Below are 24,599 nucleotides of genomic sequence, written 5' to 3' on the forward strand. Positions count from 1 at the left end.
TTGTTCAGATAACTTTTCTGTTTTTAGAAATAACATTTTTCTTGTTTATCCACTGACGCCATTTCTGCTCATGTAAACTACCCATCCGTCTTTGGGTGCATCAGTAAAGTACTACTACAGACCAGGGGAAATGCTTTTATTAACAGAATGTAGCTAGAGTCATTATGCTGTTACAGCAATTACCAAGAACCAATATCAGTGCATCTTCCACAAAATAAGCCACCAGAATTGGTTAAATTAGTTAACTGAAAAAGGGTAAAGCTGCCTCCATCTACACAAATAACCCAAACGTCACAAATGGGATTTTCTTTGCAAGTTATTGATTTGTTGCAGGGTGTGTGGCATCGTGGCTCCAAACATGTCTACTCGGTCCTGTTTGTGTGTGTGTGTTCGTTCTCACCTGTGGGATGTTACTCTTGACCCAGATAGTATTAGGAAGGATTTCATCCCACATGATAATACACCGAGCCAGAGTCTTTAGGGGTAGAGAGAAAATAAGAAGAGATGCAGGTATATCAGATTAAAATATAGAAAGGTGGGAAAAATGATCACACACAGAACTAGATCCACACTAACCCTCAGCAGCAGAAACTCTGGCTTAATGAAGTCCAGGAGGAACAAAGTATCTGGCGGTTTCAGCCAATCAGCAATCGACCTAGTGGGAGAAACCATGATGAGAAAAGGGAGTGTTAATACCTTCTTTCAGCACCCTCTCAAACAACAGATAGCAGATGAGCTTGAAAGAACACAGGAACCTCTTGACCATTAGATGGTTGGAAACTGGAGGAGTCTCGGTCTGATGTAGTGTAATGTCACTATTTTTTCCATCAAATAGGTTATGGTGCTCCAGTTACGGTTCATGTGGGCAAGAAGTGGTTAAAAAGTTGAACACAGCACATTTTGGCCATTTTAAGGAAACACACCACCAGCATTATAGAGTAATTAAGGTGGAATGATTCTGTGCCCCTTGCACAGTTTGCTACTTCTAGTTTTGTAACACCGGTATTACATTTTGGGGGGGTAAATATTTAATGTAATATTTTTATTTATATATCTTTTTTCCAGTTTATTCTATACAGTTCTGTTTCTCCTGATAAAATAAAACACTTGTCAGTAGAGTATCTCTTTTTAGATTGTTTTGTCACGCCATGAAGAGTATGCCTATACTCTTTGTATACAAATTTTAGGAGGTCAGTAGAATGGACATAAATCTAAAACAGAAGTCTTTAAGTTGGAATAAACCTATTCTCATATCAAAACTTTTTTCTTTTTTTTTGTTTTAAATGGAGATCATTTTTCCTCTAGCCAGGACTACGCTTATTCCATGTCTCTGAAACTGGCTGTAATTCTACACCTAGGAGTCATGTGACTGATGCCAAATTTGATCTGGCAGCAAGAGGGCAACTCCAGCATGAAGTAAACAAAAAACAATTTCTAATGACGTGAAGAATGAGAATTAACAGAAGAGTTCTCATGTCTCGGGAGTCAATCTAGGATTACTCGAATAGACACAAAATCTTAGAGACCATACATTCACAGAATGCTGTAAACTCCATGAATGTTTGAAACAAGCTGTATGATAAATGTTTGTGTGTGTGATTTACATTGTACTACATATGTAACACAATGTGAAGAAAAATAGGAATGACAATAGATAATATTACTGAAATAATACAAGAGATTAAAAAAAAAAAGTTCCCTGGAGCAAGGGTAGCTGGTGGTAGCAGTCAAACTGGTCAACACATAGAAAGTACAGAAATGTAAAAGCTTTTTTTCTCTCACCTGTTGTTGGTCTTGAGGTAGATCATGGCGAGGGCTAGCGTGGCACCTGGACATGTCACGTCTACATTAATAGTGTCACCCTCCTGAAATGACCATTGGTAAGGTTAATTAGCTAATCACAGAAGCCAGTCCACTGTTTCATCGAATCATTCTGATAAAAAACTTAATCTAAAGCGGGGTTTGTACTAACTGCAAACCCCTTCTCACCTATATAATTAAATATGACAAGTAGCTTTTGCAATTGGGATAATTTATTTAATGCAATATTGTTTACTCATGCTACTTTAGAGATTTCTTACACATTCGACATTGGCACATCTGACAACAATAAACTGAGAACAAACCTCAATCAATACTAATATGGAAAACAAATTTCATGAGGTTTTGTTTACCAAATCCTTTTGTATTAGTGAGGAAAATAACAATAAATCAGTACAGACTGAACATACCAAGAACCATGAAATGGTTTTTGAGCTGCATATTGCATGGTTAAATTCTTTATTAGTTAGGGATTCCTTTATCTACCTTGATTTGGTAGCTGGGGGATTTGTGCCTCTCCCGGTTGGCCCCAGCCTGAGCTCTGCGATGTCCCCCAACCATGTACTGATACAACTGCTCAGGGACATTCAGGTCTGTCATCCCAATCAGGTTGCTGCCATGCTATGAGGAGAAAGAGGGAAGGAAGAACAAGCAAGGTAAGTGCAGTACAGAGAAGGATTAGAGTAGAGATAAGAAACGAGAGACAGGCAGAGACAGATGTCAAAGAAAACCAAAATTTGAACCTGGGTTCCTTCCCTTTATTACTGGGCTTCAAGAATCATTAAGTGCAAAACACCTGACAATATTATGATCTGAGGTTTCTCTTACAGAAGTGAGCAGGTATCCAAGGGACTTTTAAAAGAACCTCTGTGGCTTTATAACAGAAAAAAATATATGTGTTCAAAAAGATAAACGTTAGAAAGAGATAAAAATTGGGTTTTGTGAGAAGCTATTACTTTTTATATGTATAATCATATATATTTTTCTGTGTCACTTACCCCCAGACAGACCATACCAAGAGCGAGCCCAGCTGCTAGTGAATAGGACTCTCTGTCTGTACAATATTCCATCTCTGGTCCAGGGGGTCGACCTGAACAACAGACAGACCAAAAGTTACCATCTATGCATGGCAAGAAAAACTTAGAAACATAATTAAAGTAAAAATAAAAATTGAACAGTGAGACTGGATGCAGAGTTTAAAATGAGAGCTTAAACAGAACTCCTAACCTGGCTGTTTACAATGTGTATTTCAAGAAAACAGTTCTAACATAAATTATATGTAACCAGCCAAGCAGACAGTTATGGATGTAATTTGATGCGTTTCTTGTGTTTTCTAGATTGTCTGACTAAACTGCTGTCTTAAGTGCTCTCAAACATATCCCACATGTGACATGCAATGAATGCAACAGTCAAAGCCAAAGAAAGCAGAGAAAATGAAAGGTAAACTTCTATAATCAACTAATTAAAAGTTAGGAGTATTTTTGTTGCAGTTTGGGAGACACCTATCCATTAACATGCATTTGGCAATTAAATAATAGTCCAAAACCCAAATGACATTGTGCACTTTTTTCCCAAGGTGTTACATATATAAAATACTGTTTATTTACTTCAGTGAAATTCATATGCAGCTCTTTAATTAACAGCTTTGAATGTATCCGATTTAAACATAAGTCTTTTTATGGAACTTTTTCCACTGTGTTGTCTCCCTTTTGCACACACACACACACACACTTACACACCTATCTCAGACAGCAAGACTTCAGCATTGTGTCTATGGCCCGTTCCTTGGTACACCAGCCCGATGCCAATTACAGCTGCAACCTGTAACAGAAAAAGAAAAAGAAAAAAAACAGATGAAGAACTGAATGATAATCCAGGGAGGATAAAAAGAAATCTCTTTGGGGGTGGGACAGGAAGGGAATCTCGCATGAAAATCGAAATTAGCTTTATCTTCTTCTTTATACGTACTCACTCTTACCTGAACATTGTGTGGCACATCCAGCTCAGTGGAAGTGGGCGGCAGAAGGGCAGGAATGTGTATACCAAGTAGGCGAGTGATCGACATGTCCATGGTGCCCAGTTTGGCTGAAGACACACCAAGGAGGAGCCCAATGCTGGTCATTTCATGGCCCTGAAAGACAGAGACGCCCAGACATTATATCACAATAGAAACTGCATCTGCAATTATAAGTGATAAACAACAACTTTCTAATATTTTATACACCTAGCAAAAGCTAACAGTAGAGAAATATTGTCAAACAGCTTTTCTTCAAATAGTAGTCACTTTTAATAAAATTTAGACTATTACTTATTTCAAAATGCAGTGTAATGCATTCTCTTTTGCACTAAAAAAAATCCAGTCTAACTGGCTTGATCTGTAACACTCATATCTGAAATCATGACAGACAGTTTTCATTAGACCCCTGTGTGCACATTTGTCTGACTGACCACAACATGTTTTAATACAAACAGCATGAAATAGGTGATTGCAGTACATAGTGAACACATGCCATGAAGTAAGAGGCCATCTGTTGGACAGCCTTCCTTAGCCTTCATAATTTAGACATCATGTTATCATTTGACTAAAAGTAAATGAAAACATTCTTGTATTGAATGACAATGTAGACAAAAAGCTCAGAAAATCACTACCTGTGAGTTGGGACATTTTATGAAATTTTAAAATATGACTTGTGTTTTAACTTGCATTTGACCCATGATGTTTTACATCCCTGGAAGAGAACAAACTGAAAAACTAGATACAATGACACAGTTTTAACTTGTAAAACGCTGAAGCAAACTGGAATGTTTAAAAGGTGTATGGCATCCCCCCAAATTCTTTTTAAAACCACAGTCATAAACAATTCTAATGAATTCTGATCCACAGTATGCAATTCTCTATCACAGCAAGAATAGAAACTGTCAAAAAACCACTAGCAACAAACTGCTTCAACCACGTTCATTGCTTTCATTCACACTGGAGGGTGTGACATATTTTACCATCAACTGTCTGCATCTGATTAGTTAATTCTTGTGTGTCGAGCTGTGGATATCTATTTCTGAGTCTTTATTTTAAAAGATCAATTAGTTAGGAGACTCTGAGATACTATAAAGCTATTTTAAAGTGTATAATTTAAAATAAAATACGGGTGAAATCTCGATATTAGGGCAGTTAATTTCCAAGCTTCACCATTACGACTTTTTATACCAGCAATATATTTAAACATTAAATGCATACACTAAAAATTTACGGTGAAAAACATTACCACGTAAGCACATGTTTATTCTTTCAAGGCTAAGCAAAAATCTTTTAAAACCAGAAAGGGTAAAAGGCTACAGAGGAGAAAAAAAGAACTCAAAATAGCAGGACATGGTGTAGAATACAATTAGGACTGAGCAGACTTATATTGCATCCATACAAGAATGACTAATACAGGGAAATAACTGTGATTATCATCAACCACAGCTTGAATTTACACTTAATCAAAAATCATAACTCAAAACGGGAAATGAAAATGAATCAGTCTTAAACATAGCGTGGATACTCGGTATGGATGAGGTTCAAAGGCTCAGCAATCTTCAAATACCCTTTCACACAGACATTTGAATTTAGAAAAAATAAGATTTGGCTTGCGACATCCTGTTGTTTTTCTCACCCGAAAGTTGGAAGGACTTGTCTCATGTCTAAGTTCTCACAAGGGAAAGTTTCACTTTGACTAGTTGCCGGGTTATGACGCATGTTTATGTATAAACTGTATTTAACTTCAAATTTGTTTTCATCTTATCGTTCTTTGTAAGTTGGGTGTGTGCGTGTGAGAGAAGCGGGAGCTCTAAATTACTGCAAGAAAACAAAATTTAGAGCACAACCGGCTCTAAGCTGAGCATTTAAAGTACAAAGTATTTTTTGAGTGTAGAGTGTTACACATGTACCTATGCACATGTCTTACTTTGTGCTGTAAAACTCAACATGGGAAAGAAATACTGAAATTGTTCCAGCACATGTAAGCCTGTGTGTAGACAGGTGTGCACCTTTGTGAGGTAGTCATGTATGTTCAGCGTGGCCAACTTGGTGAGGTGTCCATTGAGTCCCAAGGCCATAAGGAAGCCTGCATACTCATTAGCCAGCTCAGGGCTCTTTGGCTTGTTGTAGGCAATCCAGGCTGAGTCCACCTTAAATTAAAAAACAAAAAAACACAATTGAACTATGATTTATTTGTATAACACTAATAAATGTCTTCGCTGCAAGAGAGTGAGGTTGTTTGAATATTTACAATTATTAGAATATTTTATTTGTGCTCAATGAGGGAATTCAGTTTTAATATCCATTTACCATTACACTGGCCAAAGAATAAAAGACACTTGAACCAGAACAACAGTGACATAGTAACGAATATGGCTCATTGTGTGCAAGATTCACTAAAGATTCACTAAAAATCTGAAAGAAGAAAAAAAAAAAAAACTCTTGAAGTCTCCATTCTTATGAATTATGAAGGAACAGATGGAAGGTAACCCACCATGACAGTAGCTTTAGCCAGAGTTAAAACCTAAAACCAGCTGAAGAGTATGAATAAATATTTATCAAATGCTTAAATCTGTTAGCATCAATATCATATTTTTTCAATACTCTCCAGTTTCAATAACAATGATATTAGAAATAGGTAAGTAGTAAATAAACTTGATGTTGAATAAGCAATGTCAAATGTTTTACATTTAAGGTTAATTTAACAATGTTGGATACAATTGAAGCTGTGGAACAAGCTAGCCAGTTTTAATTATTCTACAGAATTACAGCTAGAGCTACTAGAAAAATATGTGAGTGAAATTTTTAAAAACATTGCCTTATATTAACATTTTTGGGTATTTACTAATTAACAGACTGATTGATTAAAGATAGTGCTGCAATGATTTCAGTCTCACCTGTGAGGCAGGAGCTATTTTAAGCCCAGCAGCTACTCCGTTATGAAAACTGGGCCAGCTAGTCATATTGGGAGGAACGTCAATGTTTCCACTGTTCAGATCTACCACAGTATTCCTCGGAAGGGCGCGGCCTGAGAAAGAAAAAGAAAAATGGGAAATAATCTGCAAATGCATGTAGTTATTAAATCGTTAATCCTCTTAAACTTTGGAATATTTTGTTCCTGATTTAACAAAGATAATTACACCTCTCTCTTTTTGGGGGGGGGCAGTGATAAATTGTACTGCAACAGCTTTTATTATTGCACAAACTAATTTTATCTTCCTGTTAAATGAACCATTTACAAATTTCCACATTCTCTTCAACTTTTTCCAGTAGATTTTATTTTTTAACTGAACACACATATTTAAAACTTGAAATACCTGTGAGGTTGAGTTTTGGGACAGGTAAAGGTTCAGTCGGTACTGGGTGATAAGAGAAAAGAGTGAAGAGGCCCCTGCCAACTGGCAGGGCCATGGTCCTTTGACACAGCTGCAGGAGTCTATAGAAGGCAAGGAAATGGACAGGGCAGGTGATAAAAACTATGGAAACAGCACAGATTGTAAAAAATGCCAACTGGCCAATACGTTTACCACACAGATTAGGGGAGAAGAAAGGCAACAGAGAACAGTACAGAAATATACACTGCATATGCCTTTTTAAAACTGGTGTTTTGCTGTCTGTGTTGCGAGACCAAAGATGTTCATGACAAACGCATGCATTATACTCACTTGTTCTCTTTCTCCTCTATGTATTCATGGTCAGACACCTCTGGCAGCTGGACAACACTAACCCGGACAGGTCTGGAGCTCTGCAGAAGCCTCCTGACCTCTTGGATCCTCAGATCCTGACTCCAAATCAGTCCCGTGACCTAGTGAGAAGACGACAAATATCTGAATTTTTCCCACAAAACATACTACTAATAAAAAATATATATATACATGTTTATCAATTTGTTTACCTCTTGAACAATGTCTGACATCCCATCCTCTTCCTCATCTGGTTCTGTGGTTGCAGGAGGTTCCAAGGATAGGCTTGAACTTACAGACTGGAGAAGCATGCAAATTATAAGGCCAAAACTCTGAAAAATTCTATTCTTTCTTTACAATCTGCAGACATTGAACTCCATCTTTATCTAAATATTTTGGGTTTTAAGTTATTTTACACTCACAGCTTTGCTCTTGGCAAGGGTCATTTTGTGGGCTTGTTTGGTAAGATCTTGTCTTCCAATCAAAAGACAGACCTCCTCTGACCAATCAGAACACGGCTGCTCCCGGCACCGGTAGATTGCCTCTCTAATAGGCAAAGCCACACCAAAGGGGACCGACTCCAAATCTTTCAGGGTGAAACCTAAACCAGTGAAAAATGCACCGTTTTTTTTTTAGAAACAAGGAATATTCTGCTTTAGAGGCAGTGTCCTTTGAGCGCTAACACAAATACACAAAAACGGGTTGGTGAAACTCAAAAGCTGCTACAACTGTTGTATTCACATGCTTTATGCTATTGTCAGCTCACCGCTGAACAACTAAAATATCATAGGTTACATTATTACCCATTTTGAAATAAAAAAAATTTAAAAAGCACACTTATATTAAAACGTTTATTCACACAGCAAACATGTCACGCAGCATTGAGAAAGCACATTCAGGTTCACAGAGTGGTTTCAGTGGACAGGTGTGAATGTGTAAATTTGCATGTAAACCATTGTGGTGGCAAAAAAGAGGATATAGCTTCAACATACCTTTCTGAATATAGATTCATTTTTTTTAAAAAGACATGTTTCTCTTACCCTGTGAGGTGAGCCAGACCACCAGCTGCTCAGCCAGATTTTCACTGGAAGACATCGCTTTAACACTGCTCTGTCTACAAAACATACACACAAGAGAAATTAACTGAAAACTTTAACTGTTACTAGCTCTAAAATCTTTACAAGTTGATCTTTAGGTGTATATTAAAAAATCGAAAAAAAAAATACAAAATTTACTGCTATCCTGTATCTCAGAATTCATTTTAGCTGCTTCAATGCCTTAAAATTTTTTTTCAAAAGCTCTTCCTCTTGTTCCTGTCAGATGAATTACCTTCTTATTTGAGGTTCAGTGGCAGAGGATTTCTGGCCTGATGAAAATGAGAGAGGGGGGGGAGGGGGGGAGATGAGGAAGATGAGAAGCAAGGAAAACAGGTCAACAAATTTACAAATCAGGCCTGGCCCTCTTTTTGCACCTCTTACCGTATTTTCCGCACTATAAGGCGCACTTAAAATCCTTTAACTTTCTCAAAAATCGGCAGTACGCCTTATAATCCGGTGCGCCTTGTGTATGAATTCTGGTTGTGCTTACTGACCTCGAACCGATTTTATGTGGTACATGGTGCTCAAAAATCTGTCAAAAATGTTTTAGTACGACTTTGGTAAGCTACGAAACCGCACCGCTTGATGGATTGTCAGAGCATTATGGCTACTGTAGTCAGGAGCCTCGCAGACTCAGAGTAATCTGGGTCCAAAACTCCGTCCGCTTCAGGTCCCAAAGTCAAACGAACACTGCGGCATCACTGAGAGTTAAAAACTGTCTAAATTCTTTCATCTTTAATAAAATGATCAGTGTTGCTGCTTTACCAGGTGTAACAACTAAGTTTAACATCCAGGCATCCATGAAAACAATGTATTAAATTTAACGGAGTTAGAAGTTAGCAGGAAGTTAGCTCGCTATTTTCCATCTAAACATGATATACCGTGTTCTGACAGAGAGATTTCTGAAAAAATTACAACGTACAGTTATGCTATCACTTCCAACATAAATGACAGACAGAAAACTAAACAGCAGTGATGTTTGTAGGGTTACTGAAGATGGGCTAGCTGGTATATAATGATGTGCTTATGGTCCGAAAAATACGGTAAATATATTAAAGCATTTTCAAATCTGTAGTAAAAACTGTCACCAGAGTGGTTAAAATAAAGGCGAAATTTTGTTCCTGATAAGTGTGGGATTGTGTTTATGTGGGATGGCATCTGTTTATTAAAAATAGCAACATAGTGCTCAAAAAGTCACTCTGGATTCTCAAGCATCTCTCACACAAAGCCAGTGTCCAAGTCAAGGCAAAAGCTCATCAAACACCTGCAGCAACAGCTGTCACCTCAGCGCTGTATTGTTTTTTGTTGAAGTAAACACAAAGGAAATCAGGTGACACACAAATCTGCGTCACACATCTTTCTTTCTGTGCTACTGGGCCCTGAAGCATGAAGGCAGGGGACTGGCAGGTAATAAGGGGTGGTTGTCAATAAATGAACCCAAACATGAATACCCACAGAGAAACACACAGTGCAGCATGCAAGAAAATGATCTTAAAGGTTAGTCACTAACAAACCTGCAGAAAGCTTGGCTAGGTACTTGGATACATCTGTGGATGTAGCGTTTTCATCTCCAATGACATAGAGAGCATAACTCTGGAAAAAAACAATTAAGAGAAGAGATGTAAATATGATACAAAAACACTTACGCAGTATACATTTACACTGCATACACATCGCAAAAATAAATATATTGACATTTCCAGTGAAGAGCAGTTATATTTTCTAAAGGAAAAAGACAGAGATCATTTAAATAAAAATGTTCTGTGAACTGCAATGAACTGATGTGATCAGAGCTTTTTAATGAATGGATATGAATCTCAGAACAGGATCGGGTGAAGAACTAAGTGGTAAAGGGAAAAACCTTTAATCAAGAGGCATTTAGGCTTACAAGGAGGGGACCTAGAGAGCTCTCACACTTTACTTTACTCTTCCTACTGCAGATTCAGGTAGATACTGTGCACATTGAAATATGAGCCAGTACACAGTAAGGAGATATGGTGCAACAGTCATAATCGAAGCACATAAATATGTGAACAAATATGTGAACAAACATGACAATATGACAAAGACTGTTGAGTACTGTCTTTTTAAGAGTGATATTAAGCACCAAAACTTGGGTCCTTCTTATTTAGCACTGCATATCCATTTCTATGCAAAAAAGGAAAGAGCAACATCATTTTTACGCTGCGAAAGTAGAAATGCCTGAGAGTGTCACCTGCACATGTGGTGCTTAATATTTTATTGTTGAAATAAGAAAAAAAGGTAAGGAAATATGGTTCATTAATTGTGGCTTTCTAACAATACTATAAAGCAAGAAGAAAAAGGAAAGAGGGACTGCATTAACTTCTTGGAGATATATAGATAGTAAGCTACACTCACTATACTTGGAAAAAGTTATTTTATAAAAAGACAGATGTGCTTTAATCGTACCACAACCAGCAGTCTGGTCCTCTGACAGATACCCGGCAGGTAGGGGAAAGGTGGGCTCTCCTCTCCTCTCAAGCAGCTACTGAGCCAGCTGAACACACAGGGAGGCTCTGGTCTCATGAAAGACGGACGCTGCATTTGGCCAATCAGTGCTAAGAAAAGCCAGGTGAGGAAGAGGAGGGAGAAAGGTGGTGGGTGAGGTAAAAGAACAAGAGATTGAAGGGAGCTGGATGGTTATGTCACTTCATCCTTTCACGGAAAACCACGTGCACAAAATAACAGCAACACTTTATATTCAACCCTGCAAGTATCCGTGTCACAAAGCAAATAATCACCGGACAGGTGTTCACATAATTTTAAGGACATCTGTCACGAAAGGACATGTGACAACAAGAAAACTTCCCCAGCACTGAGTCTTTATTTTTAACCAAACCTTGTTTATATGCAGACTAATTTTCAGTGCTATGTGTTGGGAATGCCCGTCGGTAGAATTTCACACTCAAAACCAATCGGGTCAGTCACAAGCAGGAAATTACCAGGAAGCAGGAGAGTCCACCCCTGTGGAAAGAAACTGTGCAATGGCCTCAAAAGCGTGTAAAAAAAAACCTGTTCCTCTGTTCAATGTTGCCTTATCTCATAACAGCAACGCAAATGATTGCAATATTGTGAACCAATAACCACTTGGCCTATATAAGGTAACATTATACTCATCTCATATTTAGAAAGAAGAAAAAAAACCGAACAAAAACAAACAAACAAACAAAAAACCCCACACACAATCCAACAACTGACAAGCTATGTAAAATTCTACCAACATGTCAAAAATTTTCGATATAGAAGTATCTTGACTGCCTTTTAATCTTAATATCGGCCTTCAGTTTATATTTTAGCATGCTTAGCTCAGTTTTTGAAAACCACAGCTGGACTGAGGGAAGATTAAACGTTACAGTGACTCCTCGTCATTTCACATGTTTCATATAATTTTAGTGAAGTATTTAAAGTAAAAAAAATGTTTTGCATTTGTTTACATTTGCAGCACCTTTAGGAGTCCAAGAAATACAAAGGAAGGCTGCTAAAACAGCTTTCACCAGCAGCAGACCATCCATCCTCCTGTTTTAACATGTCTTGTCCGTTTCCTGACTTGATAATGTTACAGACAATTAAATAAGCCTTACCCTGGTCTATCAAGCAGCTCTCAGTGAAGCCACTAATTATTGAAGGGTAGTCTCTCCAGTACAGATCCACATATTCTTCAAGCTGAAGATCTCTGCAAACAGAAACAAACATACATTAGCATTCTTTAACAGTAATTTTTTTCTACTTATAACACAAGGTTTATAACCTTCTATCAATGCGTTATTAAGTCTACCATATACTAGGACTCACACATGCATATTTCACCGCACAGTTTTAGACTAAATTGCTGCAAGTAATTAAGAAAAGTCTAAAAATGGCTCAAATTGCCTCTGTGACATTTAACGTGTTTCAGGTTGTAATTGAATACACAGTGAAACTAATTAACAGCAATGAATCATTATCATTCAGCTTAGCATCAGATAATCAATATTTTTTAATCTTGGTACAAACTCCTGATTCCTACAGATTCTAGCTGTGTGTGCAGCTAGAATCTGTATACAGAATCTGAATACAGTTATCCAGGTTTGTAATCTTTTTCATCTGAATTCTTTATTTCTTCTACTTGTAGCCATTGTTGTGCTCCCTCTCTAAGTTGGTTCTTTTTTTAAGTGTCTATATTAATTAATACTAATGATAAACTGTAACTGAAAGATGGTTGTGGCTGCCATAAAGCCTTGAGATGAGAATACCCCCCATTGCATTCTTCATGTTTTGAAACTGGGGATGCACAAGATGTGGGTCTATGAGGAATTGGGGAGCAATGTATGGTCAAAGAAATTATAAATCAGTGACCAAAATGTGACTATTCATTGCTGTATCAGCCACTGTTGACTCTAATGGTTCAGTCACACTAGAGTAAAAACCAACCACTATAGGGACTAGGAAAAAAAAAAACTGGTCATTCCCTGTGATTGCAAACAGCCAATTAGTTGCGGTGACCCTAAAACTCTGACCATTTTGGATTGCAAAGCAATTGTAAAGGTCACCTTGAGGGAGGAAACCTGTCTCCAACCAGCTGCGGTCCATTGTTGACTAACTGCAACCACTCTCAAACAGACGGGCGAAGGTAAGTGCAAATAATTGCCTTCTGATTTATAAATGCAAACAGATTGCAAAAATCAATATGAATCAGTCTGAGCCAATGAGTGCAACTCATCTGTGATGTGCCTCTTTGCAGTGTAGAGTTCTTGACTCAACTGGTTGCCAACTGTATTCGGGTTCTATTCCTATATAAAATCCAGGTTACTGAGCACCTGTGTCATTTTACAGTTAAATCACAGTCCTGAAACAACTATGTCACTTTTTGAGGTGGATTTTATGAATTACTGTTTCAAAACACTAAGATTCTTGTAATAATTTATACTGTGCAATTTTTGTGTATGTAGACATCACCAGCAACACAACACAGATTGCATATAATTGCCAACTTAACCCCATTCAACAGATAGCAGATGGACTCCATCTTATTGCTGTTTTATTACTGCTCTGAAACACCAAAGTCGTTTTGAACACAAAAAACAGTTACAGTTTTGATCTCTACTTGTGCCCTAGCCGCCAACCACAGTTTTCCCTAGTGTGACTGTAGTATTAGGGACCATAATTTACTTAACAATTGGATATATAAACAAATATCAAATGTCAGTAGAATATAAATATCACACTCTATTCACTACTACTTGAAATGACCAATTAAGACAAAAAAAACTAATCAAGAAAGTGTTTAGTTAGATTACAAGTAAAACGAAGCCTCATATAACCAACCTACTTAAAAAATATTTATAACACTATTGGAAATGTAGGGAGGATTTTTCTGGTTTACATGTATTTGGGATTGCACCAAAAATAACCTAATCCAGAGAAAAAAAATGAAAAAGAACAACACAGGGAGACTCAGTTTTTCAAAACTGACAATCATGGGTTCACCGCTTTAAAGCAGTTAACAGTTAAACTCGGAATAATATTTATCATCACTATCAAATTGAAAAAAAAGGGAATTCCATCATATATTTTGAACTATGAGTGTTGTATCATTTGGGCTAAAGAAGCGCCATCTGGTTTGTTATTACTGCGCATTTCAAAAGCCAGAATCCATGATGGTATGGGTGAGGATTAGAGCACATTGCAAAGTTGATTTGTGACTAGTTCATTCTGTTAAAGCACCATTAATGTTGAATATATCTGTATGGATCTGCTAGAGCAACATATGCTCTTATCCAGTGTCCTTTTCAACCAAGACTAAGGAAGATAATGACAAACCACAATGATTATGCAATGCAATAGCATGGCTCTATGATAAAAGTTAGCCTTGAAGCTGAAACAGTTGAAATTAATTTTTGCTTTCAAACCTAAAGCAACTGGTCTCTTCAGTTCACAGGCACAGAGTAAACAGACTGGTCATGTCTTGACATTATGTTAACAGGTTTTTTTTAGATTTCACTTAAAAACAGGTCATCCTAAAACTCCACTGTAAATTCTGCAAAGAGAATTAAAGCAACTGCTTTCTTAAGGCATTGAGATCACTTATTTAAAACTGTTATCGTGCCAGTTAATGCCTAATGAAACCATCAGAATCATCATTTAACCAGTTTAACCAGTTAATAAAGTACAGAGAATATAAAAATTAGAACCATATTTGCATAACAACCCACATACTGACAATACAGGCCAATTACTCTAAGAGTACTTCATTCTCCCACTCTCCCTATTCTGTTACTGTCATTGTCACCAATAACCGAGGTCACTTAACAACCTGCTGAAGTATATTTCTCAGTAAAGAGCATGGATGGCACACAACACAAGCTTTCACTGAAAACAATGATGTGTGTTTTTCTTTTCTTCTCGTGGTTTGAGCTCACCAGTGGAAAATTAAACAAGGTTCTGTTTGTTTTGATAAATGTCACACAGCTCAACGTAAGCAATTTTTTACGCCTCATAAAAATAAACAGTATCTTGTAAAAATGTTGGACAAGTATCTTATAGAAAGATTCTGTCATCTGGACAGCCAAAGCCAACTGAATGTAACTTACTTTCCTTATACAAGAAAAAAGAAACATAAAAACCTCAAACACACACACACACACACACACACACACACACACACACGCACACACACACACATGCACACACACACACACACACACACACACACAGCTAGAAGAATGGTTACCTAGCCAGCTGTTGCAGCAGGCAGACTAGTGATGAAGCTCTCGCTCGCTGCAGCTCATCCAGCTGCAGTTCCTGATAGAGTAGATGGAGGACATAGAAGAGGGCAGGGATGTGAGGGAACAGAGGAGCTGAACTGTCCAACTTCAGAGATGGACTCGGGGGAGAAGAAGCCTAGGACATTCAGTGGCAAAAAGAAAGAGCAGAAACATTAAACTAAATTAAAGGGGGAACAGGTTAAATAGGTAACGGAAGGTTTTGCAATTGCCTGGAGATATAACAGCAAACTTACACTGACATGACATCGTGCACAAACAATCAGGAAGACTACAAATAAATGCATGCCAATGTCTTTTGCTCTTTTTTTGCCTGAATTATCCCCACAGTTAAGGTGAGCTCCAATAACACCAAATTAAATTCTGTGTTATGTTCTTTGCACAATTTCTTACTTACTGTGGTTTTCCTTTAACCAAGTTAAAGGTGGTATTGTTGCAGTGTTGAGCTCCCTTTTCTAATAATATTTCATGTTTCAACTATTTTGTCCACAACAATAACAGCAAGGAATATAGGCTAAATAACAGAAAGCACCTCTGTGTATAAAGCAATACAAATCAGCAGTGCTATGAAAACAGAATCAAGGAGACTCAAAAGAAGGTCAGTCAAATCAACATGACTACAGTTTACTAGTTCACAAAAGTCTGCAGGCATACTGAATATACCTACAATCAGTGGGCTGGGAATCTCTCATTGTTTTATCAGGAAATTTGAATGAGAAAAAAAATAAGGTGGTGATGGAAGAAGAAGAGGTGTGGTTGATTACACCTCTATTTGTGAGCATTAACTCTTATTCCAACAAATCATACCTATAATGGCTAAGCCCAAATACACCAACAAACAAACAGAATCAAAGAACATGCAGTATATGGATTCACCCAGTGTTTGGTACATACAGTGCACAGGCCTTCAGTTTCTGAAGTGAGTGTACTATTGCCGTCACTGGCATCCAGTGAAGTGGCAACGGGCAAGAAATTCATCTGACGGTGGTAATGGGACCCCATCAAATAGTCCCAGTCCTACAGGGAGAGGAAACAAAGATAAACGCCAGTCAAAAAGACAGCTTTTTAAACCAGAGACCAAAATATCAAATACAGTCATTAAAATGGTATGTGGACTGCAAAATGATCTTTGAGACATTTCTGTCTCCATTGTTTACAATTTGATTGATAAGGGGATGCAGATCGTTGGCAAAATAGAAACGATAATATGAATGATGAGTGAGTTTCATCAACTGTACCAGCATGCAGAAGTGCCGACTTCTGTGAAGTTGTTTGCAGCTGTCATACTTTTAGTTTTCTTTTTTGGCTGAACATCCTTAGGTATTTTTAAATGAACTATTGTAAAACCCATACCCATTGCCAGTTCCATATAGATAACAAAATTAATAGCCCCCTATGAAATGTAAAGTTTGTCAACATTTGAAAAAAAAGTGGGGGTTTTTTTAACAAAAGAAGGAATTTTCAACATAGCATTTCTATACTTACTAGTTTTTGTTTTGTTTTTTTTGTTTTTTAAAGAAAGCATACATTATTTCTATTTGGACAAAATAACAGTATTATTTTAGAAAAAAATTAAGTACCAGCTTCAATATCATTAGCCCGCTGTGAAAAACTGACTTTTCTATTGAGCCATAGCAAAAATCACTTCTGTGCGAGATTGATAAATTTGCAAGTGAAGTGAGAAGTATCATTAAGAAATTCAAAGAGCCACACAGCACAGAACAAGCCTGGCCGCAGTAGGAAGCAACATGTTTCAAAGACTATGGAAAGAAAACTAGCAAGAGATGCATCTAAAGGACCCAGAACAACTGTACGCTAAGGGCAACTTGGAGAAAGAATAATCATACTGGAAGAGTGTCCTTTGGTCAGATGAGACAAAACTAGAGGTCTTTGGCTATAGAAACTGTGTCTGTTTGGAGAAAGAAGGGAGAGGCATACAATTCAAAGAACACCATCCCCACAGTGAAACACAGTGGTGGGAATAATATTGAGCTGGAACTGGGAATTTTCTTTCAAAACTAAATTGATAAAACTTCAAGCAGTCAGCAGCAAACTGGGTCTGGATTGTCAGTTTATCTGCCAACACAACGATGACCCAAAACATGAAGCACTAGATTTTAAAGACCAAAATGATGTTACAGCACAAAGCCCTGACTTAAATCCTATTCAAAATGTGTGAGGTGAACTGAAGACAAATGTGTATTTTATCATCAGGGGGGCTTTGACTTGATTTTGATTTTTGTGAAATAATTGTGTTTCTGTGGGCAAACTAAAATAATTTAAGTATCCAAATTAAAAATTGGGACGTTTGGAAAAAGCTATGCTGAACATGCCTTGCTCTGTTTAACAGGACTTGGGAAAACCCTTCGAAAATGAAATAATTCTAACCATTCTGTCCTCATCTTTACATCTTTGATGCAGCATGAAGACAAAAGACGTAAGAAGCTGACACTGTCCTCCAGTCTAATGTGACTCTCACACACACACACACACACACACACACACACACACACACACACACACACACACACACACACACTACAGCCTAAGCCTCTAGCTAACTGACATTTTCCAACCATATTTTGCTCTAATGAGAACACATTACTTAAGAAGCCAACCAATAATTAGGAATATTTAAAGAAGACTGTGGAGGGGCTATTTCAAGGGTTAAGACTTGGGTTTCAGATTCAGGGTTACAGCAAACGGAAAGGGAACACATTGTGCCTCAAAAGCAAAAGCACAAATATGTGTAACTATGTTTAGGATTGTAGGACAGATTACAGTCCCCCCCACTGCCCTCCTCCTAAGAGTAAACTGGGCTTTCCCATCACACAGAGTTCTCCATGACTATACTGGTTTATTTCTGGTTGCTTTTTTTAACTAAAATGTAATTTAAAAATCTTTAGGTTGAAGGTTTTATTATGTCCTTAAAAAGCTGTATACACAATAACAAAAGTAAAAATCAAACAAGCTAAAATGAAAACAACCGAAACAGTTTCAAAACAACAGTTTCTAAAGCATGAATGTGACCTTTAAAATTACTGTTTAATATCATTTTTATCATCATATTTTTTTCATATCATTTTTCCAGGAAATTATGGTTAACGGGGGACCACAAGCAGTATATAGAACAAATATAGTTTCACCTTTAGTAACTGAGAAAATTAAGACATGGAAAGAAGTCAAGGGATGTTTCATGAGACTAGAAATCATTAGTGATACATATTACTTCCTAAAATCGGCAATTTTGGGGATTCAAAAGTATATGAGTATAATATATAAGTATATTCAAGAGTATTGAAGCACTTTTTGTTGCGCTTTCTTTTATAACACTTGTTTAACTGTCTCACTATGTGATACACCCCTTGCATGCATAATTGATTGTTAAGGGATTATAAGTCTACAAGCTGTAATCAAAGCTTGATAATTGTGCTCTAAAACATCACAACAGCTCACACTTTAGTAACACACCTCATCAGAACCTCCATCGGAGGGACGAGCCTTCTTGGCTGCAATCACTGGAGAGAGAGGCATTTCAAAATGCAGCTGTGAAAGTAGGAAGGAGGACAGGGAGCAAGGTCAAGACATGCAAATTACAGTTTAAAGCCACAATAGGATTTTTCTAGTCAAGAATTAAAAAAAAAAAAAAAAAAAAAAAAAATAGTTCAAAGAAGACCAGGCCTTTGGCTGCCAAGAATCATTTAATGTACAAGATTTTTACTGAAAGTTTAATTTTTAAATCTACTCAGTATGACACTGCGATTGTCATTAATTATGAAACAAACTGGTACGGAAAGCCATTTCTACAATACATTAACTGGAAATTACAATTACAGTTTAAAAAACAAAATACAAATGCTGACTCACATTTCGTGTCCAGGTCAGGCGCTCGGTGTTGTAGCCCATCAGTGTCATGAAGCAGGTGACAAACAGGCTCCACTCTGTGTGGGCACTGGGACCTCCAGGTGCATTGTAGATGTTATACCATTTCACCAAAACCTGTTGCATTTAAAGAATTTAACAAAACTAAATGGAGTTTCTCTAGATCATTGCAATGAAAATAAAGAGTATATCTGCACGTCATGTTTGTGTGAAAATAAAGCCCTACACACATAATTTTGTCATTCAGCCTCCTACTCTACCTAATGAGATCCTATACAATTTCTGCCAAAGCCTAATGAGGCTGGGTTATTGTATACATGTCCTTCTTTGTTTTTCCTTCTTGATTAGTTGGAGATACTTAGTTGGTCAACTCTGATGTCATACTCTATACACTAACCACGACTGAGCAACATTTAAATAAACATGATGGAGATCTTACGCTCTAAAAGGTTTTAGTGCTTATAAATAGCACAGCCTGAGGTTACCTTTCCTGAGTATAAAATTTCCTACACATCATACACAAGTCCCAAATCCAGACATCCTTCTGGATGTCTGGATTTGGGTTAAATTGCAAATACATTTACTTAAGACCATCAACACAAGGTTTCTCAATTATTTTTGCCCTTCATTTACGTTTGAAATGCATTTCTGAACATACGATGGCCAAATTCAATTGTGTGAACCCTTTCACAAAAAATTAAATCATGGGTAAAGATCCAGACTGACCAATCGTAGGTAGAATTTTCATGCAAACCCATCAATAGATTTTTGAGTAATCATCCGAACACACACACACACACACACACACACACACACACACCAACCTTCATAGCAGCTTCCTTAGGCAGGATAAAACGAATTGCCTCAAGGCACTTTCTCACTGAAATACACAAAGGGAAACAAGGGAAATAGCAAAAGTGTCACAGTTCATGGTAGCTAGGTGTCAAATTCACAATCCTATGTGGCAATTCAGAAAACACCAATTTACTAACATTTTTTCTACATAATGGACTGAATTAGATAACCATTGTACAGTTATTAGCTATATTACGTTTAAGAAATAATAATCATTGAGAATGTGAGAAAACAATACATTAGTTTTACTAAGATGCAATAATTTCAAAACAAGAAAAGATAAAATACATAAAAGGTTGCTGGTTGGATTCTCTCAGCTGTAGAAATTGGTGGAAATGCTATTTTAAAAGTCTTAAATTCAGTAAAACCACTGCCTGAATTCTAGGCCTAAAACTAGAGCTAAAACTTTCTAATACTTGTGCTACCAACCACAGACAAATGGAAGTTTAGAAACAAACAAAAAGCGCAATACAATTCATTTTAACAGATTTTTTTAATGAATCTCATCCTGTCCTGACAATCCCCCCCCCCCCCCCCCCCAAAAAAATGGAAATTACAAAGTAACTACCACAGCAACAGTAATTAGCGCTACCACGTCTCCTAACAACTCTGGCCAATCAGATTCTTAATCAACATCACTGGGAAATCTTAATTGGACACCCAGAGTTGGAAAGGTCAAGAAAGAGGAAGCTAAATGCCATTTCATTAGAGGAAGAAAGCCTTGTCTACAGGATCGATTACAAAATAATGGAGAGCAACATATGGACAAGACACAAAGGCAGGTACACAAGGCAGCAAGACTAATACATACTGCTTAGTGACAATGAAGGCTTTAAAAATAAAAACTAACAAAAGCTAGAAGAGAAGGTTCATGGTCACAGTAGACCCACTAGTGGTAGACAACAGATGAAATCATCCAGCTGACCTCAAAGTTAATTGGTTAGAAAAAAATATCTGTAATTTAGTTTAATTATTACAAAGTACATGGTCATCAGCTACTATGTGCTATTGGGAAATGAAATCATCGGGGAAATGAATAGGTCTGTCTGCTGTTATACCATAGAGTTTGTTTTACCAGCTGAGTGGCCTTTCCAGAAAAACAAACAGTAATTTTCCATTTCATGTGGAAAATCTTACATGAGAAAACAAATCAGACAGAGCAGACAGTCAGAATCTTCGGGAAAGTTTAAGGTTAAAAAAGCTGTTTGTTTGTTTTTTAGTTAATACCTTTGGATGATTATCTAAAAATGTTGATTAGATTTTGAAAGGTTGTGGTACAACATAGCAAGGAAATATTTTATGCAAATCTGTTTGTTGGATCTTAAAAATGGGAAATGTTATTAACCCCGCACCCCCACCGGTCCCTTTAAACAACTGAAAGGATAATGACATTTCAGTAAAAGCCAAAGGTGAAAATCTTAACCAAAAAAAAAAAAAAAGAAGTGGCAACAGTGGTTTCATCAGCAGTGGCGAAGATGCTGCCTCACATTTGTTTAGATAAAAGCTGCTAAAAGCTTTTAGTACTACCTGATTTAAAAGAAAAAAAAATCCCCCCATTTTTTAACCCCACTGTGAACTGATGTTAGTGGTTTAGCAAAAGAACAGGCTTTTAAAAACAGTGAAAACACTAAATAGATTCGTTGACTAATTTTTACATCAAGCCTGTGTAAGAGATTACACAGTAAGAACAGATGTGGATATCTGTGCTTCTCCAGATCTAAAAACCACCATGTCATCTTTCCAATTCACCTCAGCATAGCAGGCCATCTGTTTCCAGATATTTTATTACCAGAGGTTCAGACACACATTACATTTCGCTTTCAGTTCATACATGTACGACCTTTCCATTCCAATTCCTGAAGTAGTTATGATGCACAACATAATTCTGTTAAGGCATATATAAAGATTTGAGCTACATCTATTATTTACAATACAATTTTTAACTATCCTCTTTAATAGATTAAAACAAAAAACAAAAAACCTAAAACAATTCTGGTGTTGGGAAAGTGTTTATCAGTGTAATGTTGTGTGCTTGCTGCCCATGTGTGTCTGCCTTGTAATGGCATCCTCAAGACATCAACATTATATGTCACTGTGGACATGACGCAGAGAGGCTTTCAAACCTAATTAAAGGACCTCACCGCACTGACTAAGCGATCTGTGTGTGGTCTCACTTAAAATGTACACACCAACACTGCCGGCTGCAATGTCAACTCTTAAATGTGTTAGAGTGTTTCTTTGATTTATTTATTTTTTTAAGTGTATATATGTGTGACTCACCCAGGTCTGAAGTAGCAATCTCTGGGATAGAAATCCTCAGCATTGTGCCGATGCTTAGTTCCTAGAGAGATTGTGGAGACAGATTGTGCATACATTTAAATTATACTCTTTACGTTCAATTTCACATCAATTTCATATCAGTGCAAAACAGCCATTTGTAAGCACAAAACTGATAAAAGACCTCAACAGAGAAAGCCTGATTGTAAATCTCAGAATAGAACAGAAAAAGAAACTGGTGTGTGCAATAACTCATTGTCTTCGGGTATACTAGACAGACTCGCCAGAAACACTAAACAACAGCAAATAACATTTAATTACATGCAGTCAGAAACTTCCTGGCTGCAACTTAAGCTGATTAAACTTTCAAGCACTACTCCAATCACTGATGTCGCATCAGGCGCTCTTACGGCATTTTGTCAAAAGTGCAACACACATGAAATTTTCAACCCATAACCTGAAACAAAATGCTTCTAAATATTTCAAATAAAAAATTCTGTATTGATTTGTCATAAAATAAGTAGTCTGATCTTCATCTATAACCAATCTCTGCCTGTGCATCCTGTAAAGATCACACCATAAGTAAAACTTGCTAACACCTTTGTTCATATGTTCTTTATATGAAAAAGATTGAAAAAGAAAAGTTTTGAAGGACAGAATAGAAAGTAACCATTAAAAACATAATTACAAAACATCCCGTGTTTGCAAAAAACAAAATGGAGGTTTAACAAAACTTCTGGAAAAATGCTTTGTTGTTAGGCAAGCTAAACCTGGACCTTCAGTGAAAATTAATGTTTAGTTTAGAAGTGAAAAAAATAGCATTGCACAACAACACCTAAACCTCTACACAACTCTGAAGAATGGTTTAGCTGCATTAGGGATGCCTTGAGCCTTTGTTAAAAGAACGATGAATTCTAAATTGTATTCTTTATGTCGGGTCAAGGCATTTCTGGTGTCCAATTCTGGTGTGACTGTGAATGTGAATGAGGACTGTCTCTCTCTATTAGCCTTGTGATGGACTGGCGACCTTTCTAGGGTGTACCTCAGGTGGATTTCAGGGCCTTTGTCACCTGAAACTTGGGAGAGTTGGTTGGTGTTGGTGATGCAACAAGACAATGACCTAAAGCACACCAGTAAGTCAACAACAGAATAACAGAATTTTTTAAAATGTGTGTTGAAGTGGTCAAGTCAAAAGAGTCCTGTCTTCAACCAAATTCAGATGCCAAGTAATGACTTCCTCTCTCTGCTGGGTTTAATCAAGACATCCCAGAAATACTGATGAACTGAAACAGTTACATGAACGTTCCAACAATTCTTCCTGTTGATGTGCAAGTCTCAGAAGCAGCTTCTTGATGCTAACGAAAACACAACAAGTTATAAATTATAGGGTTCACTTAATATTTCATGATTGCTATACTTAAAGAGTAATCAGTTCACAAGTTGCGTTAATCCTAACTATTTCTTCTCCTACAACTATGTATACAGCAGCATTTTTCTGTTGCAGTAAGTTATATCCAATTATTCTACCAGCTGCATCATAGCTAATATCATGAGCTGGGAAAAAAGTAACCAAATAAGTCAGTGAGAGCATGTAACTTTCACATCTTCAGCAGGATTATAACTGTATATTTCCAATTATTTTGAATAGCTGTGCTCTAGATGAAAAACAGACCAAAACCTCTCATCTCATTTTCTCCAGCAGGTTTTGTCCTGTTCTTGTCATCTTTTCATGAAAGAAGCCCTGATGTGAAACTCAACAGGAGCTGGAGGTTTGAAAAGTCCAGTGCACCGCATTAGGAACAATTAGTTTCTGGATTGACATATTGAGGTCTCAAACAGAAATTCAATGAGCAAAGCCAAAAGAGCAGCAGCCTGCAGACAGAAAGCTTTCTGATGATGTATAAGAGAAAGAAACAGTGATGTTTTGCTGGTGTGTGACTTAGAGAATAATGTAAAGTCCTGGAGCTGAAGAGAGTGTCTAGACCAAGTCTGACAGGATTAACCCAAGAGGCAGAAACACAAACATCGTTGCTTTGTAACCATCATTCACAAATATGAATGGGCCTGAATCACTTGTGCAGACACATAGACATTAGACACAAAAAACAACACCTGAAGGGAGAGTCTCACTATGTTGTTGTGGTGCAGTAGCAGTCAGTCCAAATTTCACTTTGATGCATTTTTA

General features: G+C 37.1%; 1 protein-coding gene across 1 annotated transcript in view; it reads right to left on the reverse strand.

Annotated features, from left to right (window-relative positions):
* The window catches only part of anapc1 (anaphase promoting complex subunit 1), a 55,755-nt gene that overhangs the window by 23,633 nt on the left and 7,523 nt on the right, over positions 1–24,599 (reverse strand). Inside the window, exons 17-40 of the mRNA XM_013271992.3 lie at positions 22,418–22,478; positions 20,107–20,162; positions 19,268–19,399; positions 18,872–18,946; positions 16,295–16,417; positions 15,349–15,518; positions 12,221–12,312; positions 11,049–11,197; positions 10,133–10,211; positions 8,851–8,887; positions 8,562–8,635; positions 7,944–8,122; positions 7,734–7,820; positions 7,504–7,643; positions 7,156–7,274; positions 6,736–6,866; positions 5,848–5,988; positions 3,800–3,952; positions 3,561–3,642; positions 2,820–2,911; positions 2,308–2,442; positions 1,783–1,865; positions 577–655; positions 401–475 (exon numbers count right to left, since the gene is read on the reverse strand). Of these exons, the coding sequence (XP_013127446.1) occupies positions 401–475; positions 577–655; positions 1,783–1,865; positions 2,308–2,442; positions 2,820–2,911; positions 3,561–3,642; positions 3,800–3,952; positions 5,848–5,988; positions 6,736–6,866; positions 7,156–7,274; positions 7,504–7,643; positions 7,734–7,820; positions 7,944–8,122; positions 8,562–8,635; positions 8,851–8,887; positions 10,133–10,211; positions 11,049–11,197; positions 12,221–12,312; positions 15,349–15,518; positions 16,295–16,417; positions 18,872–18,946; positions 19,268–19,399; positions 20,107–20,162; positions 22,418–22,478 (2,544 nt within the window). The remainder of the gene's footprint in view (positions 1–400; positions 476–576; positions 656–1,782; positions 1,866–2,307; positions 2,443–2,819; positions 2,912–3,560; positions 3,643–3,799; positions 3,953–5,847; positions 5,989–6,735; positions 6,867–7,155; positions 7,275–7,503; positions 7,644–7,733; positions 7,821–7,943; positions 8,123–8,561; positions 8,636–8,850; positions 8,888–10,132; positions 10,212–11,048; positions 11,198–12,220; positions 12,313–15,348; positions 15,519–16,294; positions 16,418–18,871; positions 18,947–19,267; positions 19,400–20,106; positions 20,163–22,417; positions 22,479–24,599) is intronic.

Source organism: Oreochromis niloticus, linkage group LG13, assembly GCF_001858045.2.
Source record: "Oreochromis niloticus isolate F11D_XX linkage group LG13, O_niloticus_UMD_NMBU, whole genome shotgun sequence".
NCBI lineage: Eukaryota > Metazoa > Chordata > Actinopteri > Cichliformes > Cichlidae > Oreochromis > Oreochromis niloticus.